Source organism: Caloenas nicobarica, chromosome 2 (genome assembly GCF_036013445.1).
Source record: "Caloenas nicobarica isolate bCalNic1 chromosome 2, bCalNic1.hap1, whole genome shotgun sequence".
In the NCBI taxonomy this organism is placed as follows: domain Eukaryota; kingdom Metazoa; phylum Chordata; class Aves; order Columbiformes; family Columbidae; genus Caloenas; species Caloenas nicobarica.
Window position 1 is genome coordinate 40,388,901 of NC_088246.1, and position 21,964 is coordinate 40,410,864.

General features: G+C 37.8%; 1 protein-coding gene across 9 annotated transcripts in view; it reads right to left on the reverse strand.

Moving 5' to 3' along the window:
* ZNF385D (zinc finger protein 385D) overlaps positions 1-21,964 on the reverse strand; it is a 428,288-nt gene that overhangs the window by 130,280 nt on the left and 276,044 nt on the right. For all 9 annotated transcript variants that reach the window (XM_065630222.1, XM_065630223.1, XM_065630230.1 and 6 more), the window contains one exon: positions 5,476-5,618. In XM_065630222.1, coding sequence (XP_065486294.1) covers positions 5,476-5,618 — 143 coding nt within the window. The remainder of the gene's footprint in view (positions 1-5,475; positions 5,619-21,964) is intronic.

Sequence of the window (21,964 nt, forward strand, 5' to 3'; positions counted from 1 at the left end):
TAAGGAAAAAGATTTTTAAAACGTCTTCTTGCAGCTCTTTGACAGGTTTTCTGCACATTTCCTGGCATAACCCGTCCCAGAAATACTTGTCAGCAAGCAGGTTTTCTACATTGTCCGTTTCTATCAGTCGTCTGGCCGCAATAGGAGAAGACTGCCTTTCCCAAGCAACCACAAAGCTACACGCTGTACGAGCTAACTCAGCGGTCAGCAGCAGAGCCTGACAGCAAGACCTGAGGGAGGAGAAAAGCAGCTCCCATTGAAACAAGGCAGCCATAATTGCCAGCTACTAATAGGTACAAATACAAGCTTCACCCCTACAAATAGAGACTGCACACTTTGTGCTGCTCTGAAAGCTGCTAGGAGGTTCCACAGGCTGGTTTCCAGGAAGCAAGGAGCACTACCTTGGCACCCTAGCCCAAGCTGCTGCTGTGGTACTACCTTAGGAGACCTAATCCATGGGCAACAGCCTCTATTGCTCCCTTCTCCTTTCTCATATAGCAAATCCCTACCAGGGGAAGGTGAAACGTGAAGCCCTAATTATTGCGCTGGGGGCTACTGGCATAGAACAAGCAAACAGGAAAAATCAGGGAACTGAACATGGATTACTACAGATCATGAGAAAGAGATGTCTGAAGAGTAATTATTCATTTTACATCCACTTTTAGTAGAGTTCTGACATTGCCACTGCTTTTCCAAGTCATAAGTTTCTAGTCTAAACTGCAATAATGTTTCTTTCCAAAGGATGCTTCTTTGGGAAACTTTCCACTGGCAATGATGGGAGATCAGCCTTTAGTTTGGAGATGGACCTCTTCCACTACAGATTATGCTCATATTAAAGTCTAAAGTAGGTGATATATTATTATTTAGAAATTTTTCAGGAAAATGGTGAGCATATCCTTCAAAAATAAACAAACAAGGAGTGCAATGCATTGCCTGATTTTCCATCTAGGAATGGCAAATGTCCTGGATTTGTAAACTTTAAATTCTGTCTCTCAAGAGACAGAAACATATCATTCTGAGACCTTCAGAAATAACCAAAACCTGGTTTCTGATGCATCTGTGCTTTGAGGATGATGGGCTTTGGAGCCTATGAGGTATAAAAAAGATCTCATTGAGGTTTTTTCTGTGGGAGGGTCACTTAGGACCGATGCTGACATCTAGTAAAATGAAGCATTTCCTCTCAGTTCAGGGACTCATATCAACATTCTCCTAGAAGTTAATTAACTTTTAGACTTTGATGCTTTGTGAAATTTCTTTGCAACTGACTATTGTCTCATGAGCAGAAACACCACATACGCATTTTCACATGCACTCACAGACCAGTGCATACTCGATACAACTGCTAAAGCTTTGTGTCTCTAAGAATTAGTTCTCAGAAACACACAGGCTTAGAGCTTCTCACTCTGCAATGAAAATGTGAAAGTATACCAAATGTCTACTAAATGACCTCAAACATTTTTCAGAATAGACAATTTAATTATTTTTCTATTCCTCTGACAACTTTGAAATCATATTTTAAAAAGCAACATAAGCATTGTTTATAGCTGTACTTTCATTCATAAAATTTAGCCATTTAAATCCCATACATTTAATTCATCTTTTTATATCAGATAAACTTGCAATGAACTTGTGATTCTTCAGGGTCTGCAGCAGTGGGCTGTTTTCACTTTAAACAGCTGTGTTGTTAAAATTTCTTTTTACGTACAACTTGAGGGTACCCATTTGCTTCACAATTAAGAGCCTAGCACCTACAAATGTTCAGCTAAGCAGATTGTTAATTGGTATGTTTGTTTTATGCTTTTTCGTATAAACAGAAAATGTTCCTCCTGAAACTGAACTGTTCAAAGGTTCACATGTTGCCTTTCTTGCATTTCTCAGGTTACTCACTTTTTACTTTTCCCTCTCCTCTGTGTCCAGAGATATTACCAACAGAGGTTTGCACACTTTCTGTTATCTCGTCTATTCTCTGCTCCAAGGAAAGCTTTTTCCCTCGTAGAAATCAGTGATGAATGTTTTCCTCAGAGGGAGCCAGCAAAAACTGAGCCAGCTTTAGACTGAAATCATCAGTAACAAAGAAAGTAATCTTATGCTAGTAATAAACTGGAAAAGTGTGGAAACAATGTTACAAAATACAACACTTTACCATGATTATTTGTGGTACTTAAGATCAGTATTTAGCTTTGTTAGTCCTTGTGTACGTGCCTGAGTTTTTCCATTGGTAAATTATTTTTGCTTTCACCTCTCTTAATATTTCTACCCAGTTCATCTGAATCCTCAAATTCCCTTAGGATTGTCTTCAGATAAAATTAGAAGCATAACTGCTTGATAAATGAGAGCATTCCTCTGTAAACATGCAATGTCAGCACTTCTGTCATCTGATTTCTGAGTAGAATGTATTATATCAGCCATGAATAGCTTATGACCTGTCCCATGATGTGGGATTCATCTAACCAAATGCAGATGCAGCTGAGCCAGTCCCTCATTACAGTCAGCAGAGATGAATGGGAACTTTCAGAGTTCACTTCACCTCATGCCAAAGTAGATATATAGGGTGCCTGCACTGCAACCTACCTTTGCATATTTTTCTCCATTTAAAATAAATTGGAGAAATTGGTCATTTTTTTTCTTTTATCCTTTGTGAAGAAACTTAGGCTGATTAGCTCAGATGCCTATGCCTATCACAACCAAACTCTCGAGTTAGGATTGTCATAACCAGAGATAACTTCTTTTCTCTGAAAAGTGACTGATTTTTTTACTCAAGTTTCTCCTTGATTGCAGTCTTCTCAAGTGCAGGCTGTTGAGAAGTGGCCAGTAAATGGCCAAAAGTATGGACTTCCTTCTAGCCTCTTGGGAATTAGCCCGGACATGCTGCCAAACTCATTTATTTCTGTGGAACTGTGCAAGGGTCAAGAGGTCTTTAGAAATCCATTTCCTAAGACACAATCTATGACCTTGATGCCTCAATCAAGGGTAAAGCTAATGTATTGACAAAATGAGAGAGAACATCCAGTTCAGGTTTTCTTTTAGTGATCATCCGCTTCACTTTGGTTTACCCAACGAACATAAACGCTTCTCTGCTAACACTGTAGGATTGTCAATGAAGTCAAGGAATATAAAGCATTATCAACAGCTATAATCATTCATGAGTATGCATATTTATGAAGATTGTTTTTTGGTTAAACACTTGTTTTCTGTCTCACACTCACATACTCAAATCCCTTGTCATATGTCCTGTTTAAAGTCTAATATGACTTGTGGGTTACCTTTTCCTTAGGCTGATAATGCTCAGCAGCAGCTGATGTGTCCCCAAAAGATTCCGTCAGCTTGGAAAGAATTTCTGAAAATATGCAGAACTTCTCAGCTAGCCTACATATTTGGAGGATGCCATTAACCAGCTCTGGCATATGAGCTAAACATAGCAGTGTTCAATAATGTACTGTTCAGAATGGAAACGGGAACCCTGAGGATGATGCTGCATGTCAGCAAACAGGAGGAAAAGGCAAAGGTCGCGTTGCAAGGCAAAGATGATGAGCAGAAAGGCAGGTGACAGCAGCTCATATGACAGCATCCTCACACTCAGGACTGACATCCTCAGCAAAGGTGGAATTGGCAGATGGCCACACATCACTTTGCATGGGAACGAACTTCAGAATGCTGTTGAAAAAGGCTGCTAGTCTCACATTTGCATCCCAGGCTCAGTTTACTGAAAAATGAGGAGTCTGTAAAGTCCAGCTACAGAGCTTTTACCAAATGATATACGACTAAGATGATGGTTGGGAAAAACAGAGTTTTGACGGGAGTCTATTTTTACTTTCTTAGTTCCAAATTAATACAAGGATATCTTCCTGCACCTCTCCCGCAAGATAATTATAGCATAAAATCAGTCTTCGTAAGAAAAAAGGAACTTCAGATTTATGCAAGAACACAAGATTATCTGTTATTTATTAAAATTCATCATTAAAATTGCATTTAAATTATGCAGAGTTAAATAATTAGCAAAACAATCTGAAGTCTCTGAACTGTAGAAAAAGCTGAAAAAACACAGAAATTCTAGTAGAAAATTTCTAAAAATTCAGCTGGCCTATTGCATTAAGCACAAACAATGATCACAAAGCAAAACGGGTAAGAAAAAACATAAAGCATACTAAACAAGTCTAATGGTTTATCCATTTCATTATGAGCTATCAGTAACTGGGTTAAAACCAGCACTTTTTAAAACTTTGTTGCATATCTATAATACATTTTAAATTTTTAAAATGTTTCTTTGTAATAAAAAGTTTCTTTGCAAGAATAATGTTTCCACATATTGTTTCTGAGTGCTTGAAGACTTGCAGCTTATAGCTTCTCTGATCTCTATTAATGCTTGAATTTCTTGAATTTAAGACTGCATAAATAAATATTTTTGACAATTAGTTCATTTTAATTACTTTAAAGCAAAATGAGCATCCATAAAAGGTAAATAAATGAACATTTAATTATGGAAATTTGCTATTGATTACTACAAATTGCTTCTAAAATGGGCATGTTCTTTTACTACTCTTAATTATTGTAATTAGGATTTTTGCATGTTAATGAGAATTGTTTTGAAATGTCAATTTCCACTTCTCTCTGTGTCTCTCAAAGTAGGTAAGCACACACTTTTTTTTTCCCCTCTATCTAGTATATGTAAATAAGGAAAATAACTTCCCAGAGTATGTTCAAATTAAAAAGGGGCACAGTTCTATAAAGTCAAAATTAACATAAAACCATTTTAGACTTCTTTTTCTTCTAGAGGATTAAATCTCTCACTCAGAAACAGGAAATTTGAAACATTCATGACATATGTCAGTAAAATAGTAAATAGAAATTAAGAAGCAGCAAGATTTCTATAGTCATAGGCAGTATTATCAAGTATAAAAATTTTTAAAGATAAGTTTAACCTTGTTTTAACCTAAGGCATGAGAAACAAAATACCCTAACCTGAAAAAAATACACTGGGTTGTTTGCCAATGAATATTTCATACACCAGCTAATGCTGTAGTCATTCTTACTTTAATTTTTATCTCATGTAGCCACTCCAATTTGCAAACCTTAAGTATTTCTCAGGAAGCCTGTTGGAGGCGGGATGTACAACACCGTCACTCTGAGGATTTCACTCTCTCAGAGTTTCAGAGAACTGTAGCTTAGTGAAACTCTGCACATCTTAAATTAGAGTGGGAAACTCGCAAGCCCTGGGACTGAATATGGCCTGCAACTTTATTGCATGTCACTTGGGATCGTATCATTTTTTCCTTCTACATTACTTCTGGCTAACACTCAGCTAGGCTTTAATTTATGGCCTACCAGTGTGTCTGAAAGAGCTATTTGGCCCTCAGTAAAGGAGAGGATATTCCAGGTTTAATTGAGAACATAAAATTCTACTTTGTGCCCTCTTGAGTCTTCCATGGAAAGTGTGGCTCACTGAAGCGGACAGTAACTGTTGAGTTCTGTACTTACTGCATTGAAGTTGGGGAAGAGATTGACGGCTGCGGCAGTGTCCAGAGGAAACGGAAGAAATGGTTTAATATCCAGCGACGGCTGCAAAGGTGGAGCAGGAGGACGCACTAGGGCTGGAAGAGCAGGGCTCTGGCATGTACCACCTAGATGCAGAAAGAGACAGAAGGCATTCAGTAAGTACTACGATAAGGAGGAAAACAACAACAGCAACAACACCACCACAACACCACAAAAAAGCAACAATAAAAAGCCAATAGTGGATTAAACTAATACATTTTTATTTGTCCACAAATTACTGCATTCCTGAAAAAGGGCACTGCTGACTCAGTGACTGTCGATTATAATTCTTTGCCAGTAAATGCTTCAGGTATCAATCTATCGTTATTTAAGATTAGCTAATAAACCATTTCTCTCCCTGGATTATCTGGAACAATAGTTCAGCATATGTCTGACTTCCCTTTAGAACTTCAGCTAGTCTCATTCTGCTATAATTTCAGTGTTTCATCCCAGCCCTACTGCTCAAGCCTCCAAAGGCAAACTGCTCCAGAAGAAAAATAACAGCTAGATGTTCAGCTCAGCAAAAGTCACGTCATTTGCAGGCTTTTGATTTTTTAATTAAGTGCTCACTCGTGGAGTTTACAGCTTCAGAGTCAACCTAAAGCTTGCAAATGTAACATACCTTGCTGCCTAAAGAGTTGATCAATACAAAACTAAATTATGAACAATTTCAGCAGCCACCAAAATTCAGTTTATGGAAAGGTACCGATGAACACTGTCTACTCTTGCAAGGGGTGAAGCTGATTCAGACTCTGTACAGCAGAAAGCTCCTCCCGGCCAATGCTACCAGCCAGCAGTTCTGTGGGAACATAATGCAAATGAAGAAATCCCCTTGCATACCAATAAGTTGCTACCTGTTTGCAGCAGACCCTATTTTACTTATTTTGTTTGCCCCTTGCCATAGCCAGCTAAGAGCTGGAAGGATCCAAGCCCATTTTCTGCTTCCAATGTCTCCCGTGTTTTGGTTGCACTCCAAAACATCAATTCCCTGTTAATTAAAGACTATTTGGATCCTAGGAAACGGTTAAAATATGCCAGTGTTCTTCTAATCTGAGAGGCAGGCAACAGACTGTAAAAACCTGCTGCAAAGAGTCCAAGAAACAAAAAAAAAAAAAAAAAAAAAAAAAGTGAGGGGAGTATTACCCCAGTCATTGAACAGAGACACAGGCAGACAGACCAACAGAGGGAGAAATCCAAAACCTGTTTAGTTTTTCCTCTTGTTTATACAGACACTTCATTAGACAAGCTGCATACATTCTTTAAGAGCCCAAATATAAAGCAGTCAGAATTATATATGGAATCTCTCCATATTTGGCCAGCAAATCTGCTAACAAGGTTTGCAATTTAATGCATCTAATTGAGGGCTAACAACACAGGATTTAATTAACCAGTTGTAGCAGATCATCCACAGTTCTGCTTCTAGGTATAAAATCAGCTGGAGCCAAATTTTCAAAGACATTATTTTTGCCAACTTTCAGCTCCTCCCTGAAGGAATCGCTGAAAGGAAAACATTACCCACTAGTAAACCAAAGGTATTAGATTAGGGTTCACTCCAATCTCATGCTAGTTTTTGCCCCAGAGTAATTGCCGTTTTTGGAGTAACTTCTACATTTATCTCAATGCAAGAGTGTACAAAATCACTCTTTGAATGCAGTAGCTAGGGATATGGGCAACAGAAAAGCAGAAAGCAAGAAGCTCTGCTTTACATAGCTCACCAGCATAGAATCATCAAGTATTTCACGATTGCCATTGGTTTGGCAATTGCTACATTCCAAGGAATTATTACAAAAACAGTGTAAAAATAAATTTAACAGGTCAGAATGATGATAAGGTAGTGTTCAACAGGCCAGTCTTACTCCCTCTGAAAAGGAAAGACCCATAAAGATATTTTTTAGATGCTGGAAATATTTTATTTTTCTCATGTAAAGCTTTTACAGATCATGAAGGGAAGAAGTCACTACCACGAATAAAAACCTTACTAAGAATTCTCTAGGTTGTACCCTAGATTGTACAGAAATGCCAAAGTGAGCATTCACCTGGCAACAGCAAAGAATTTGAAGCTGATTAAACATGCTACAACTTACAGATGCAAATGCAAACTGGACTGAGAAATATCACCTGTGCTTGGGGACGCAGCTCGTCGAGTGTATTATGTCAGTGCTATGGAGGAGAGCCTCGCAGGTGTGGTTTACCTACAACAACAGCATTGCTATCCCCATACTCTCATAGGATACCATGCCATGAAGAATGAAATGTTTCTATTCTGTCATCCTTCCCTGAAGGCGGCATGGCTATGCACTCATCCACCTGCTGCTGCCAGCCAGTGCTGTGCAAAGTCATCTGGGGACGAGAACATGCTTTAAAAGGAAGAATTCAGCCAGCTCTGCAGGACCTTGGCTGGGACTCGGAGCCTCTGGAACAGAGCTTAAAATCTACCACAGTCCTGGCTACAGTGGCACAAAAAATGAGTATATTCAGGAGCACAGCTGCTCTCTGCTTTTGCGATAGTGTCAGACATATCCCTTAATGATGGAGCATGTGATAGGTATCATGAAATTCAAGCTTTCTCTTGAAAGAAATTCTCTGCTGTTTATGGCTGCAAAAATTAGCTTCTCTTTCCATTTACCATGTGCAGAGAATCAGCAACAGAAAAGCTGAGGCAATGGCAACCTTTTTTGTGACTCAGCTTAACTGAAAAAACTTTGAATAACATTTGGGAATGTCAATGTTAACTGTTTCCCATCTAATCCATTAGCACAGGGATGGAGAGGGGTAGAAACTCCCTGGGAAGAGCTCTTGAAGAACACGTGTAGAGAAATTTATGGCAACATCAAGGGCAGAAATGATGACAGAAGAAAAACATGAGAACCAAGAAAGCCAAACTGAAAGGAAAGAAAGAGGAGTGCACTGAAACTCATAACGTAGAATTTACTTTGTAAATCAGTGGTGCTATGTGCGACAACGGCAGCTGTAGAAAATTACTATAGTAAGACATACGTGCTTTTTAGTTATTCAGTGTTATTGAACACCGGATCAAGGTGATGAACCAGAAAGATTGCTTATGACTGTTTTGGTGTTCTGTATGATAAGCTTGTAGAGAAAGACCTCCATAGCTTTCCCTGTGCAGATGCAACACTGCTAATCAACATACAATGAAGCCTCAATGTCAGTTTTTTTACAGACTTCCTACCAGCAAGGTTTGGAGTTCCACTCTGATCAGTAAAGCTAGGATAACATCCCACACCACTGACAGGCTTTGTCCATAGCCTGTGCTTTATGTTCTCTATTATTACCTGAAGTTCACATAGACAACATTGCCAGAAACCAGTCCCCCCAAAATGTAGGTCAGTGAGTAGCATGCTACAATTTTTTAAAATAGGAAGATGCTACTAGGAAAATACTAACATATTTACTAATTGTAGTGTTACAAGAAGAGCCTTTCCAGCCCATTCAGATCCTAAATTGGAGGTGAATGTTCCAGATATTTGGGAAATTCATGTAAATGTTTTTACCTTAATTTTCTTTGTAGGAAGCTTAAGAATAATAACACTTACAAGCTTAATTAGCTCAGTATTTTAACCAAGATTGAAGCAATCATTTGTTTCTTCAGTTTTCAGGCAATTCAAAACACAGGCAAGATAATTTCTTGGCCAGAGGCACAGGCAATACATCCAAAATAAATGTGAGCAAACAAGTCTGAAGAAAAGCTTGCCACAAACCTTTGCTCCTTCTTGTATCTCTTGGAGACAGTTTTTGAGAACTCCCCCAGTCTCAATCAAACTGTGCATTTTTACACATGGATGGACTTTTGTGTGTCCTGTTGGGACTAAAGATTTTGCCCTACCACTAGGTAATCTGGTTTGCAGTACTTTTAAGTGCAGACTAGCAGCCAACACAGCATTGTGCTCTGAGCATACACAGTCTACATGGTGTAGACCTGCCTGCGCAATTTGAGGTTCATGCCCCTTGTGACATAGCCTCCTCTAGCGGTTCTCCTTCAGAAACCACTGGTGATACGAAGTTCATCACTACTGCTTCACCAGGCACAGGTCAAGATCCCCATCCCTCAGGTCTTCTAACAAACAGTTCAACACTTTGGCAACTGTATGTTGCTATATTTTGTGACTTGGCTATAGAGAAAGACATGCAACATCTTCCCCTGTGTATCCTTTCCTCGTGCACACTCTCATTCCCAATTCTATAAACTCAACTGCAGGTTTAGTTTCCAAAAGAAGAATCGCCAGATCTATTATCAAATAGACTCTCCTAAGGAAACATCCAGCCGAAATTTTGCAGACACAAATAATGTAGATAATTTTTTGCAATACATTTGGAATTTGGAGGTATGTAAACTAGACAGGAACTCTAAACTAATACCCCATTAATCTAAATCTTTTGCAGTTCTTCCATCACTAACTATTACCACTGTAAACACTGAGAGAAAAAGCAAATCTCTGCAGAATTCTATTTTCATTCCTTCATTACTTTGCAATTCTTTCCTTCTGGCCATGTGTACAGCCATTTTCAATACAACAGAGACACTCAAAACTAATGTTCAATCTCCCTTCCATCCTGGAGTTTGTTTTCAGTCTCATAATTTGGTTTCTCCAAGATACGGCTATTCCCAAGTTTTCTACTCCACCTCACACCTCTCCCAACATTTCCATGATAGTTTACTTGAGGTCAAAACAATACACACATTCTGCCTTGGGAGAGGCTCAGAGAATCTTTCAGCTGGTAACTTCAAAAAGTATCATTAATATTTTTTATATAGGAACCTAAATCCTGACAGTTCACACCCAGTAAGCATCACAATATATCCTAGAGACCTTGAGCCCAAAGAAGATTTTTTTTTCTCCTAAAAAATTTTCAACAAAACTAGCTCAGGCTATTTTAAAGTATAAAAATGAAGGGATATGTGGGCACCTCATGTTCCATCTTACAAATGCTAAGAAACCTACATTTGGATAACTCAACATCAGCTAGAACTTTTAATTCATTATGACTTCAGTTTGCCAGTGGGCCAAAGAAAAGGTATGTTTGACAGGATTTTCCTCAAAAAGAGAAAAAATATATAAGTAATTAAGAGCAGTAGGCTAGCCATGATGAATAATGAACTTTCTTTATCTGAAATATTAGATATCACGTTTAAGACTTCAGAGAATCTCATCAAATGGGAAGTTTAAAAACAGATAAAGACAAAAGAATAATCTGGGATATAACATAGATAATGTGACATGAATTGTAGATCTGGCTTTTAAGAACTAGCTTAATGTAATTTGTCATGACCTGTAGTCACTAGGGTGCTCCGTTCTATCACTATACGATAGTCTTCATTTTTGCAACAGACACGTTTCTTAAAAAATGCTGTACTGTTATTTTAAAGGTAAGTTCAGTTCCAGAAGTAGTACCAGTGATCTAGCCTGACATGGCAAACTACTTATTAGTAGGAATTATACTATTCAAGTGACTAAAATATGAACTCAGCATACAGAAAGTTAGCAAGTAAGCTAACATGCAACCTGTACCTTTTATGTGCATAAACAGATACACTTTTTAATTTTAAATATTTAATTTTAATAAGCTACATTTATCTCCATATTATTCTGTATGGACTGAAAGGAGGTTATGTCAAAATAAAGAAAAAAGCCAACTGTATTGAGTATTTGACACCCACTAGAAAAGAAGAACCCTCTAAACGGGGCTCCAGTCACATCAGCCTTGATCCCACTGACTCTCCTGAGACAACTTGAGGATCAAGTATGCTGTTGGCAATACAAGCTTTCCTTTCATAGGTTTTGCTGTTAGTAATGTTAACAGTGACTAGTCACTTTGAAGAGGATGAATGCAACACTGTCTCAGCTGTGGAGATCTGCAAGTAATTGATTTTTCAGTTCACTGGCCAAACCAAAAAAATAAAAATGCTTAAGGGGGGAGTGGGGAGCAGGAAATTATTGTGTCAGCTGAAACATTTATTTCACCCAAAATGAAATTCTATAGTTTGTACTTGGATACTTAACCATTTTTAGTATTTAAAAATTGGCAAATATCTAACATCCAAACCCAAATAATTCAAAACTACTCATTACAAAAATATTTTCAAGTTCTTTCCCTCTTTTCCTCCCTTCCTCTCTTTTAAAATAAAGTAAAACTCTTCCAGTTTGGCACAAATCAGTACCCACTATTTATTTATACAGTGCATTTTTTAGCACATACACTATTCACCTGGAAACTTTGAATCAGCCCTGGTCACTTGCTGCTATTCAAAGTATGACAGGTCTAGAGACAATATTTATTCTATGATTCCTGCAAAGTGAGCTAGTTTTGAAAAATAATTATTTTTATTATTATTATTAGTTTTAGAAGCCTGTGGCTATGCATCATACTGGTTTTTTCTTTCACACTTAGTAGCATTTTGAAAAACATAAAATCATGTATCCTGACGCAATAATTTTATTTGAAAAATATACCCCTCTGTACACCCAAAGGAGTAGATTTCTCTTTTTGTTGTGTAGAGTCTTGTGAAACTACTATTATGATGCTGGACTAGGAAAATGCAGACATAAATTTGCATGAATACTCTGACATCCATTATTTCCTTTCATTACTGTCCTTACTTTTAGTAAACAAGCTCAGATTCCTGCTCTCCATTTGCTACCTTATTCCATCCTGCTTCTCTGCCATTATCCATCTGCATTAACAGACAGGTGGGCCAGGGTCACAGACAATAAAGCCCAGTCTGTCTGAACGGGATCAAAGTGCACAGAACTGTGCAGACCTTACCCACCTCAGGCCACAAGGATGTGAATGTCAGAACCTTCATGAACCCCATAAAGTGCCACCCCTTTCCCTCCATTTGCAGAATATGCTATGGTCCACAAAAAAACCACTTTACTGATTAAAATATTTTTTTTATTAAACAAAATCTATTGAAAAACCACTATCCAAATTTCAGTACTTAACACTGTCTAGTGATGAATTCCACTAACATGCTACAGGCAACATCTTCTATGGATTATAAGTTGCATGAGGGCAGCAAATAAGTTTTTTATTGTAGCACCATAACCTACCTAATTGAGCTGTTTGGAATCCTTCGAGGTTTTATTCCAGTTGGTCAGACAAATTTGGATGATTTTTTTCCCTATTGGAAGATGCTGGATCACTGAAGATTAAATGATCCAAAACTAATGTCCTATTCTCTGTGAAGTTCTGGCTGTTTCTAGTAGAATGAAACAAGGAGAAATTGTCCAGCTTTATCACCTTGCTTATTACCAGCTGCCCATACCAAATACCAGCCACACCAGGTACCAGAGAATCAGAAAGCCCAAGACTGCTATCATGGCTTTGGAGAAGACAAACAAGCAAAATGCCCATGAACTGCAGCTCTCCTTACACTTGAGAATGGAGGAGCTTTTAACTTCCATTTGCCTTACGAAGATAATCAAACGTTAAATACACAGCAGGCTTTTTTTTTTTTTTTCCTCTATGCAATTCTGGTATTAATTCTCAGGACATTTCTACATGACAAGATATTATCTCCATTTTTCTAGGACAGACAGAATAAGTCACCTGCTCACAGCTCACTCAGGAGTTTGTGGCAGGTCAAGGAACTGAGCCCTAAGTCCCTAAATTTAGTGCTCTGAGCACTGCAACATCCTTCCCTGGTTTTAGTCTAGTAGTGAATTGAACATACTTTCACTCAGACATGAGTGACCTCAAGATAGCAAAGGCAATATCAAAACCTGTTCTTCCATCCTAGCTTTAAATGCTAGAGAGAAGATGAGCAGACTGATGAGTTGACATCTGTACCCATAAATCTCTTTACTTTTGGCAAACTATGTATTCCCAGCTCTATTCTGTAGTTCCTTCCCCTGCTGCTCATGTTTGATACAAGTTTCTGCTTTCTTTAGTAAGAAAGTGAATCCAAGGAAGGGAAAAGCCTGCCTTGCCTAGTGAGCTAGAAATATATATAGACATTCCTACCACCAAGCAGTGATGCCAGGCCAGAATAGTTTGTATATCAAACAAAAATAGCTTTCCCTTCTCTTCTCATCACCACAAGGTCTTCATCTTGACTAGCTATTCCCACATAAAGCTCCTATTTACAGTTTGATTTCCAGCCCACAGCAGAAGGATTTACATTCAGACTCAAGCTAAGGTGCATCTTGAGGTGTGTGGGAAGCATGGGTGTTTTCAGAGGAGCACTGAAATCCAGGGAAGCTAGAGGAAGGGACCAGTGTTACAAATGTGCATTTCCCCGAAACTTGCATGTACAGTGTTTCTCTACAGCTTTCAGCAGATAAAGAAATTTTCCGACAGTGACAGACTGGCAGCACCATTATTGACTAGCGCACCGTGGATGTCTACTAACCAGTGGGTGTGAGTATATGGTTAGTAACCTCCACTGGAGATATAACAAATATAACCAGCTACAGGCCCAATAAAAATGTTGTTACAAACTAAGTGGATCCAAGAACTGAACAAGAGGGAGGAAGTTGCTGAAGGGCATTAAGAGTTATCCCAAAGTATCTTCTATGCTCCCCTGAGGTCACAGTCTCCCACCATAAAGAAAGAAATAAAGCAAAAATACAGGCATCAGCCAAGTATTATAAAAATCGCATTACTTTTAAAGCTTTATGCTTTTTGACATTTAAAAAAATCTTTGACCTGGCATATTCTGAAGTTGCACTTTTCTGATGTTTTTATAAAGGTCATGTTTATGGTATAATGAGCACAGATTTCCAAGGGTTATTAATTGGAAGAACACTGTATTGCAAACAGATTTTCAAAGAATTTTTCATTTTTCTGATGAATATATTAGCAATTTTAAAAGTGCCATTTTTTCAAAAGCATGCTTGGGAAAGAAATAACAATTTCTGATGTCTTTATATGAAACAAGCATACAACTGAGACAAATATAGAACTAATATCATGGAATGGACACACTCCACTAGCACACTCTATGAGGATAGCGCTGTGCAGCAATGCCTCTTCCATTTAGCAGTGGGAAAGCTCAACTTCACCAGGTTTTATTAATTCTTCACTGGAAATAGTTTTTACACATTTTTAACTGCATAGTGCAAGAGTAAGTGGAACTTAAAGGCAACAGTTATTGCATGTTTCCGGAGCACCACTTTACTCTTCTGCTAGCTGTGAAACCTCTGCTGTTTTACTGAAAAACAGGTAGATTGACGTGGGAAGTGACCGAGTTTGGAGAAGATTGACAGAATCCAAGTCGAAAAAGCAAAGTCTGCCCAAGTCAAAGCCACCTCCATAGGGAGAGAGGAGGGGAAGGAGAGTGCACAGAGAAAAGAGTTAAGGGACGTCTATGATTATGTAGATCCAGTTGGTTTTTGGTGTTCGAGATAGCACACAACAATGGACATGAAAATACCTTCCTGAATCTATGCCAGGGTTGCATGGACTGGGGCAAGATTCCCCTCTGAATTAACCTCACAGTTTCTGCATACGTAGGGCCACCTATGTATATGTACATGACAAAATGCATACTTAGTGAGATAAAAGAACATTTTTCATTTTTCTTCCCAACACATAAAAGAGAAAAGTGCCTACACAATACATCAGAAACTATTACAGTCTCAGAACTTTGATTCACAAAAAATGGTACACACACATATATATATAAATGATACAGTTTACAAATACAGTTTAAAACTATTAAGTTTATGGTCTTTCACAAGTAAGAGGTATTATTTCTTGCTGAACGTAAATGGGGAGAAAAAGTAGGGTGGAACCAAAAGCACAAGATTTACAAATGGATAATAAGAGCAGCCACAGACACATTAGATAGAAGTGAGTTTTAAAAGACAAACTTCTGGACTTAGGTCACTATACAGTTCATAGTGGTTTGAAAATTACTTGTTAAGACAAATTATATATCATCTCATCATTTTTCTTGTATACATTCCTAAATTAAAAATACTTTAAATCATTTGACTCAGGAACTTTTCCCACCAATTAAATACCTGATTTCCACTCTGAATGAAATATCTCAAGCTCTAAAAGAAAAGTAAACCAAACCAGCAAATGTTAATATCTTTCATATTATTCTTTCTCAGGGTGTAAGACCAGAAAAAAACTATCAGATCATGTGGCCTGATCGTCTCTAAGCCCCAACACATTACTTTTCATAAAACTTCTACTACACTTTTAACGAAACTAAACCAGTTCAGCCCTCAAGAGATAGAGCTGTTTGTGCAAAAAACCCAAGAGCCTGAGGCTCCATCTGTGACCAAGACTTTCTGGAAAAAGGAGGTGATGACAAATTGAAGTTATCCTCGCAGGCAATCCATGCTTTGTATTGAGAAGCAACACAAAGGACAAATAGACAGTTCTTGGCAGTCTGCTGTCCCCATAGAGACAGGGGAAGAGAGGGATAATATGTTTAGTTAACAGTTAAGTTTGAGCTTTACTAGAACAGAGTTTTATGCCACCTAAAAGCACACATGCACTGTGTCAAGTAATGACTAATCTCTGGATTTTCATCAGCAGGCAATTAAGAAAAAAAAAAAAAAAAGGCCAATTGCACTCTAGGGAGAGAAAAATCTTCCTATCTCCTGTTAAGTACCTCCTGAATACATGAAGATATGATTAGAGTCATTCCCTTCAGCATTAAGCAGTTGAGGTCAGCTTACATCACACTGTCTTATGGGTATGTGAAATCAGATGTTTCTTTGTTGCCCCATTGCCCAAAACTGAAGGTTAACTACAGTGACTTCAATATAGCAAGCTGGGCATGCATATAAGACAAAAACATGCACACTAACAAGATACCAGCCTTCCCATATGAAGAGATGAGCCATTTAATTCACCAGAAATTGCAGATTGTCACCAGCTTTCTTAGAACCTTTGCTTTGTTGCACTGATCAATACATTCATTTGTCTGATGAAGACTGGGGGTGCAAATGATTAGCAGGCTCCGGACTGTGGCACAGGGTTTTTAGTTCAGCAAGGTGTCAACCATGAAAGTAGAGCAGGTGCTGATAAAGCATAAAACCCTAAAGGTGGCGTTAAAGGCAAGGAGTCTGCATCAAATTTGGGAGAGGGAAAAGGGGAGAGGAAAGAAAGGGAAGCTAAAGGGAAGCAAGAAGGCAACAGGCAGAACAAGAATGGAAATAAAAGAATGGGATGTTGGAAATCGATGGGAGAAATTTGAACCTCGGCCAGAATCAATTAAACAGATGTTTTATGGAAATTCTATACCCAGACGCAGATCTAGTTTTAAGAAAGTTTAAATAGAGCATGTTATACTTTGAAAAAGTGATAGTAACATACTTAAAAAGTAATAGTTGTGTAACTGTATTTTATTTAGAAAATACTAACATCATTGCCAAAACTATTTATTGCAATCATACACTGCTCTTGTGCAATTCATTTTTTTAAAAAAATTTTCTTTATAAACGGAGATAAATAAGTGCCATATGACGTAAATAAATGTTTTTATTTCCTTCCAAAAACTGTAGGATTGTGCTTCCTCAGTCATGGCTACAGTTTAGAAAATAGCTACACTCTAAATCAGTCTCTACACTCAAAAAGTCTAAGCAAAAATAAACACCATGGTGCAATATAACATATAAAGATATATAAGAAAATTCTATTAGGACTAGTGAAGAAAGCATAGGTTTTCCTATCTATGATAAAGATCATTTGAACACATTTTATACAGTGGTCTGTAAGAGCATTGGCCCACATGTACTGATGCTGTGGAGGAGGAGTTGAATCCAACTCTCTACAAATCAGAGCAGGGAAGACTGTGAAAGATTCTCATCAAAGGTGGTCCTGCAAATGTTTTACAGCATAATGAGCTCCTCCCAGTATCTACGGTGGCAGACTCAAGCATCAGAGCTTAGAGCCATCAAATTCTGGTTCTTGGTGAGTCTCCATGTAAATTCACATTTGAGTAACACTTTGAGCTGCCAAAAACAAAAAAACCCAACCAACCAAACAAAAACTCCAAAAATTCCAAAGGCACAAGGGCTTGAAATAACAGTTTGACCAACTCTGAATTTCTAAATGCTCTACTGCACAAGCAGGCTACCTTCATTCTCACTAACAGATCCCAGCCATGACCCTTCTGCCATAGAGGACCAGTTTGAAACCATGTTTTATGCCAGTAATAAATAAGAATCCCATTTCCCTTGAATCAGGCTTTGGTGTTGCACATGCCCCTCCAATCACAAAATTACATATAATTGATCATAACTATTCTTCTACAGCATTTTGGCTGATGCTTTGCTTCAAGATGTCATTGATTGCGATTAAGATACGGAGAGGAAACACTCTGAAGTTTGACTTTTTTCTTTGTTGCAAAGTTCTGACAGAATTTGTCCCCTCTGCAGACCTCTACATAAGCTACACTCTTATGGAAGCAAATCCTTAAAAAAGTTTCCAAAATGGAAAGAAATTCATTATTAATTAATTAATTAATTATTTTAATCAAGGGCCCATAGGGAAGCCTGCTCTGTAAGTCCCCAATGCCTCAGGGAAAAGTCCCAACAGTTGGGCTGCTGACTAACTGTGGGTATTTGTACAATAATCTCTTTTTGGGGTGGTTTAGATTTGTGTAAATGTGTATTCACCTCACGAAGGAATTTAGCTTGGGTTTCCAGCAGCCTACAAAAATCCTTCAACCACAGGGCCAGTGTCTTTCTGGGAAAGCGAATACATTATTTTTCAGCGAAGCCCTAACAAAATGGCTATTTATAAAGAAGGGCTATGAAAACTTCAGTTTTGGTAAGTCTACACCTGATGGAGCTGATTTAGGCAAATGCTTTGAGAGCTGGAATACATGGCAGTTAGTAGGCTGACTGTCCTTAATACTGAGAAAAATGCTGGCAGGTCCACTTCTTATATCTCTATGTAAAACATGCCTATAAATTAAAAAAAGTTTTTCAAGCAAAGAAAATGATGTCTTGTCATTCTTTATAGGTGGGGGCGGTGCAAAAGCACCAGTGCTTTTGCAGACAAGACACAAAGGACAAAATAAATTTTTGTCCTATTTTCCAGAAACACAGGCATGTCAGGCCCAATTTATCTAATCCATGACATGTTGGATGCTCCAGGCTGCATCCACGGAAATAGATAAAGGCATGTCCTCCACAGATTTAATGAATGGGAATCCCTGCCCCTGGCTAATATAAATTGTGCTTGTTGGTGGGTAATTCTATTGATTACAACTGAGTTACATTTACACATGTACACATAAGAGTTTTCAGTAAAGCAGCTAAAGTATTGGCCAAAAAATACAAACCTAACCCAACAATATGTTCACATTTCTTTAAGCTATATGAAATTTGTTGTGATTTTTTAGCTTTTCTGTATCCTATCTAGATGTTTCTTAAGAGTGTTTTACTATTGTGTGACGTAAAATTATTCCATGATAAATCCACATATTATTCACTCAGTTCAGAACTTCTTCCTCACCCAAAAAGCAATTATATTTTTACAGGTTCTGACATAGATTTTGTCGTAAGGTTTCCTGAGTCGACCACACAGCTTGTAGCTGTAAACAAAAGGCTGCAGGACAGTATCTTGGGTATCTTTGGTTACCATTTCACATGGGCAAATTTCTAAAAGACTGCAAAAAAAAAAAAAGGTGGCAAGGAATGGACTGCATACCAATGTGCAGTTTTCACTGCTGGCTAGGGATGGCAAGGCATGGTGAAAGGCACAAATACTATCCATCTGCATTTTTACATAGGTCAGGAACAGCCTAAAGCCTTCTCTAAAAAAAAAAAAAGAATATGATAAGATCTCAAGTAATAATACCTTTCCTGGCCTGTTCTTCAGTCGTCCTAGCTATGGTCTGGTCCCCTATCAAGGCATCTTACAATGTTATAGTCCCCGTCCCAGGAACTAAATATAGGAGAGAGCTATAAAACATTTCTATAACTTTTTATGGAGCTCCCTTCTTGCTCATGCAATCATCCTGCTCAGAATATTTACTTATAGCCCTATATAGCTCTTAAAATTTTAGTCTGTGTGCATCACAAACTCAGGTTACACATTCACCAATTTTGCCTTCACAGTTATTCATGGTCTATAATCCAGCATTTCTTAAACTAACTCTAAACACATTTAGAAACAGGCCTAGTATAAAAACAACCCACCTCAAACATTTCAGTTCTTTGCACTCATCTACCTCATTACTAAGGTGCTTGAAAAAATCAAGCCTTGGGCAAAACACAGAAAAACTGTCAAGTCCACAGGAAAAAGAAAAAACGTCTCAGTTAGCATGTTTTGGTTTATTTTTAAGCCTCCCTCTGATAGAAAGACAAAACAAACCAGAAGAACTAACTTCAGTTCTGCTACGTAACACAGTTATTTGAGAGATATGAAAGCAAATCTGGTTTTCAAAAGGCAATGCTACCAGTCCTTGTAAGTATGATAAAATAAAATACAGTACCAAGAAGAGAAAAATTCCTCTGTAGACTTTCCTGGTAATCCATGTAGATCAGAGGGATCAGAATCATGCAGCTTCATAATGTTAAGCCTAGCTACTATAATTCCAGATGTTATTGAGTCTGTTATATAAGGAAGTATTTGCTCTGATCCTTTTAAGTCATTGCATTGCTTTGCTTTGACTATGTGGAGGAAGTTTTAATCATCATTTGACTTCTTTGCATCACATTATTTTACATGTTCCTAGTATTTTTATTACTTTTTCAAATTAAAATAGAAAAGTAATCCACTCAATTTAGGCAACAGACATTCATTTAATTGAACTATATCAAATACATCAAGTGATTTCTCAGTATGCTTTTATTACTGGACATCAGCAAGCCACCCTCCTACATACCCTAACATCTTTGAATTTTAATACATTTGCTATATTAATTTGTTCAGAAGAACCTTACAATATCTGAGAAGCTAAGAGGGCAGAGCAAGCACAAAGAGCCTTCAATGGAACTGTGTGTTGACAAGTTGGATCCCTCCCTCCCGTCCCCCCACTCTGCTGCTAAGGATCGGAGGGAGCCTCACATACTCTAATCATCTTTTCTTTCCATAAGAGGTAATCTTACAATACATTTCCAACAAAATGAAATTATATTAAACCAGTGAAGTGAGCCAACCAATTGTCAGATTGCTATAGAAATGCAAGGATTTGCTAAGCCACAGACAAACCTCAATCCTGCAAATACTTCTGCATATATTTAACTATTCCAATCCCTCCCGTCAGTGAAATGACGTCAGGAAAGTTAATTATTTTTTAATTCATGCATGCAGAAGTAGAGTCTATCTCTTATTTGCATTACTCCATCTGACTAAACATTCAAAATGTTCCATAACAATGAGTTTTAAAAAAGAGAATTACTATTCTAGTAGAAAAGGAATTAAAATTTTACCAAGGCTGGTAAATTTGAAGGATGAATCAAAACCCCAAATACTTGACCTGCATCACCATAAACCGGAGAGAATTTGTTTGCATAATCCAGAATTTGGCACTACTTTCTTTAAAAACAAAACAAACCCACAAAACACCAAGGTACACCACATAAGAAGAGAAACGCATAATGAAACTGTAAACATAAGATGAAAATGAAGGTACTCTAAGCATATTGCCAAAGATGCTGTAAGAGTTCCATCTTGTCTTTCTGACATCACATCTTTAAAACAAGAATATGGTTATTCCAGAGGCAATTCTTGGATCTAAAAATGGTATTCAAAAAAACCCCATAAACTTACTGAAAAAGACAGCATGTCGAGAAAAAGAGGTCTATCTCTCCTATGTCTCCACAAATCCAGTGACTTAAGTAAAGCTGCATTGGCTATTAGCTTGAGCTGTAATACTAACAGACAACTGTTGCAATGCACTGAATCTGTTTAATCAGAGGTATCAATTCAATCCATGACGCAATTTTGCATGCAAGCCTCTAAGAAACCTGAAACAGCTTGCCTGTATAAGGGTTGCATTCCAATGCCTACGCTGAAGCCAATTTTACAGATCTGGAGTTGCAAAGAAACATAAATCACCTGATTCATAGCAGAGCGTTTTGGGTGTATTAACCTGCTTAGAAAATTTCAGCAGACATGGACCAAGCCATGACAAAATTTAAATCAAGATTTGCACACTCCTCTTCAGCCCTAAACTAGTAATGCTGGCATAAATCTTGTGTCTAAGTATCTGAATTAGGCTAGGACCTTACACTTTCTGCTCTTCTAACTCAACACTGGGTATTTGTAGCTTCACAGATCTGTTGCCTTTGTTTATGCTTTACAGAAAGATGTGATTTAGCATCTGAGAAAAGACTCTGCAAACCTGTATTTCTGGCTATTCTGTTCCACTTGGACTTGGGGAGAATATGTGGTAATCTGGCCCAGAGAAAGATAGAATTCAAATGGAGTGTTAGGATTTCTTTATTGCATTCTTCAAACAGATAAATTATACTTAAAATGGGTTAAGAAGACCTAG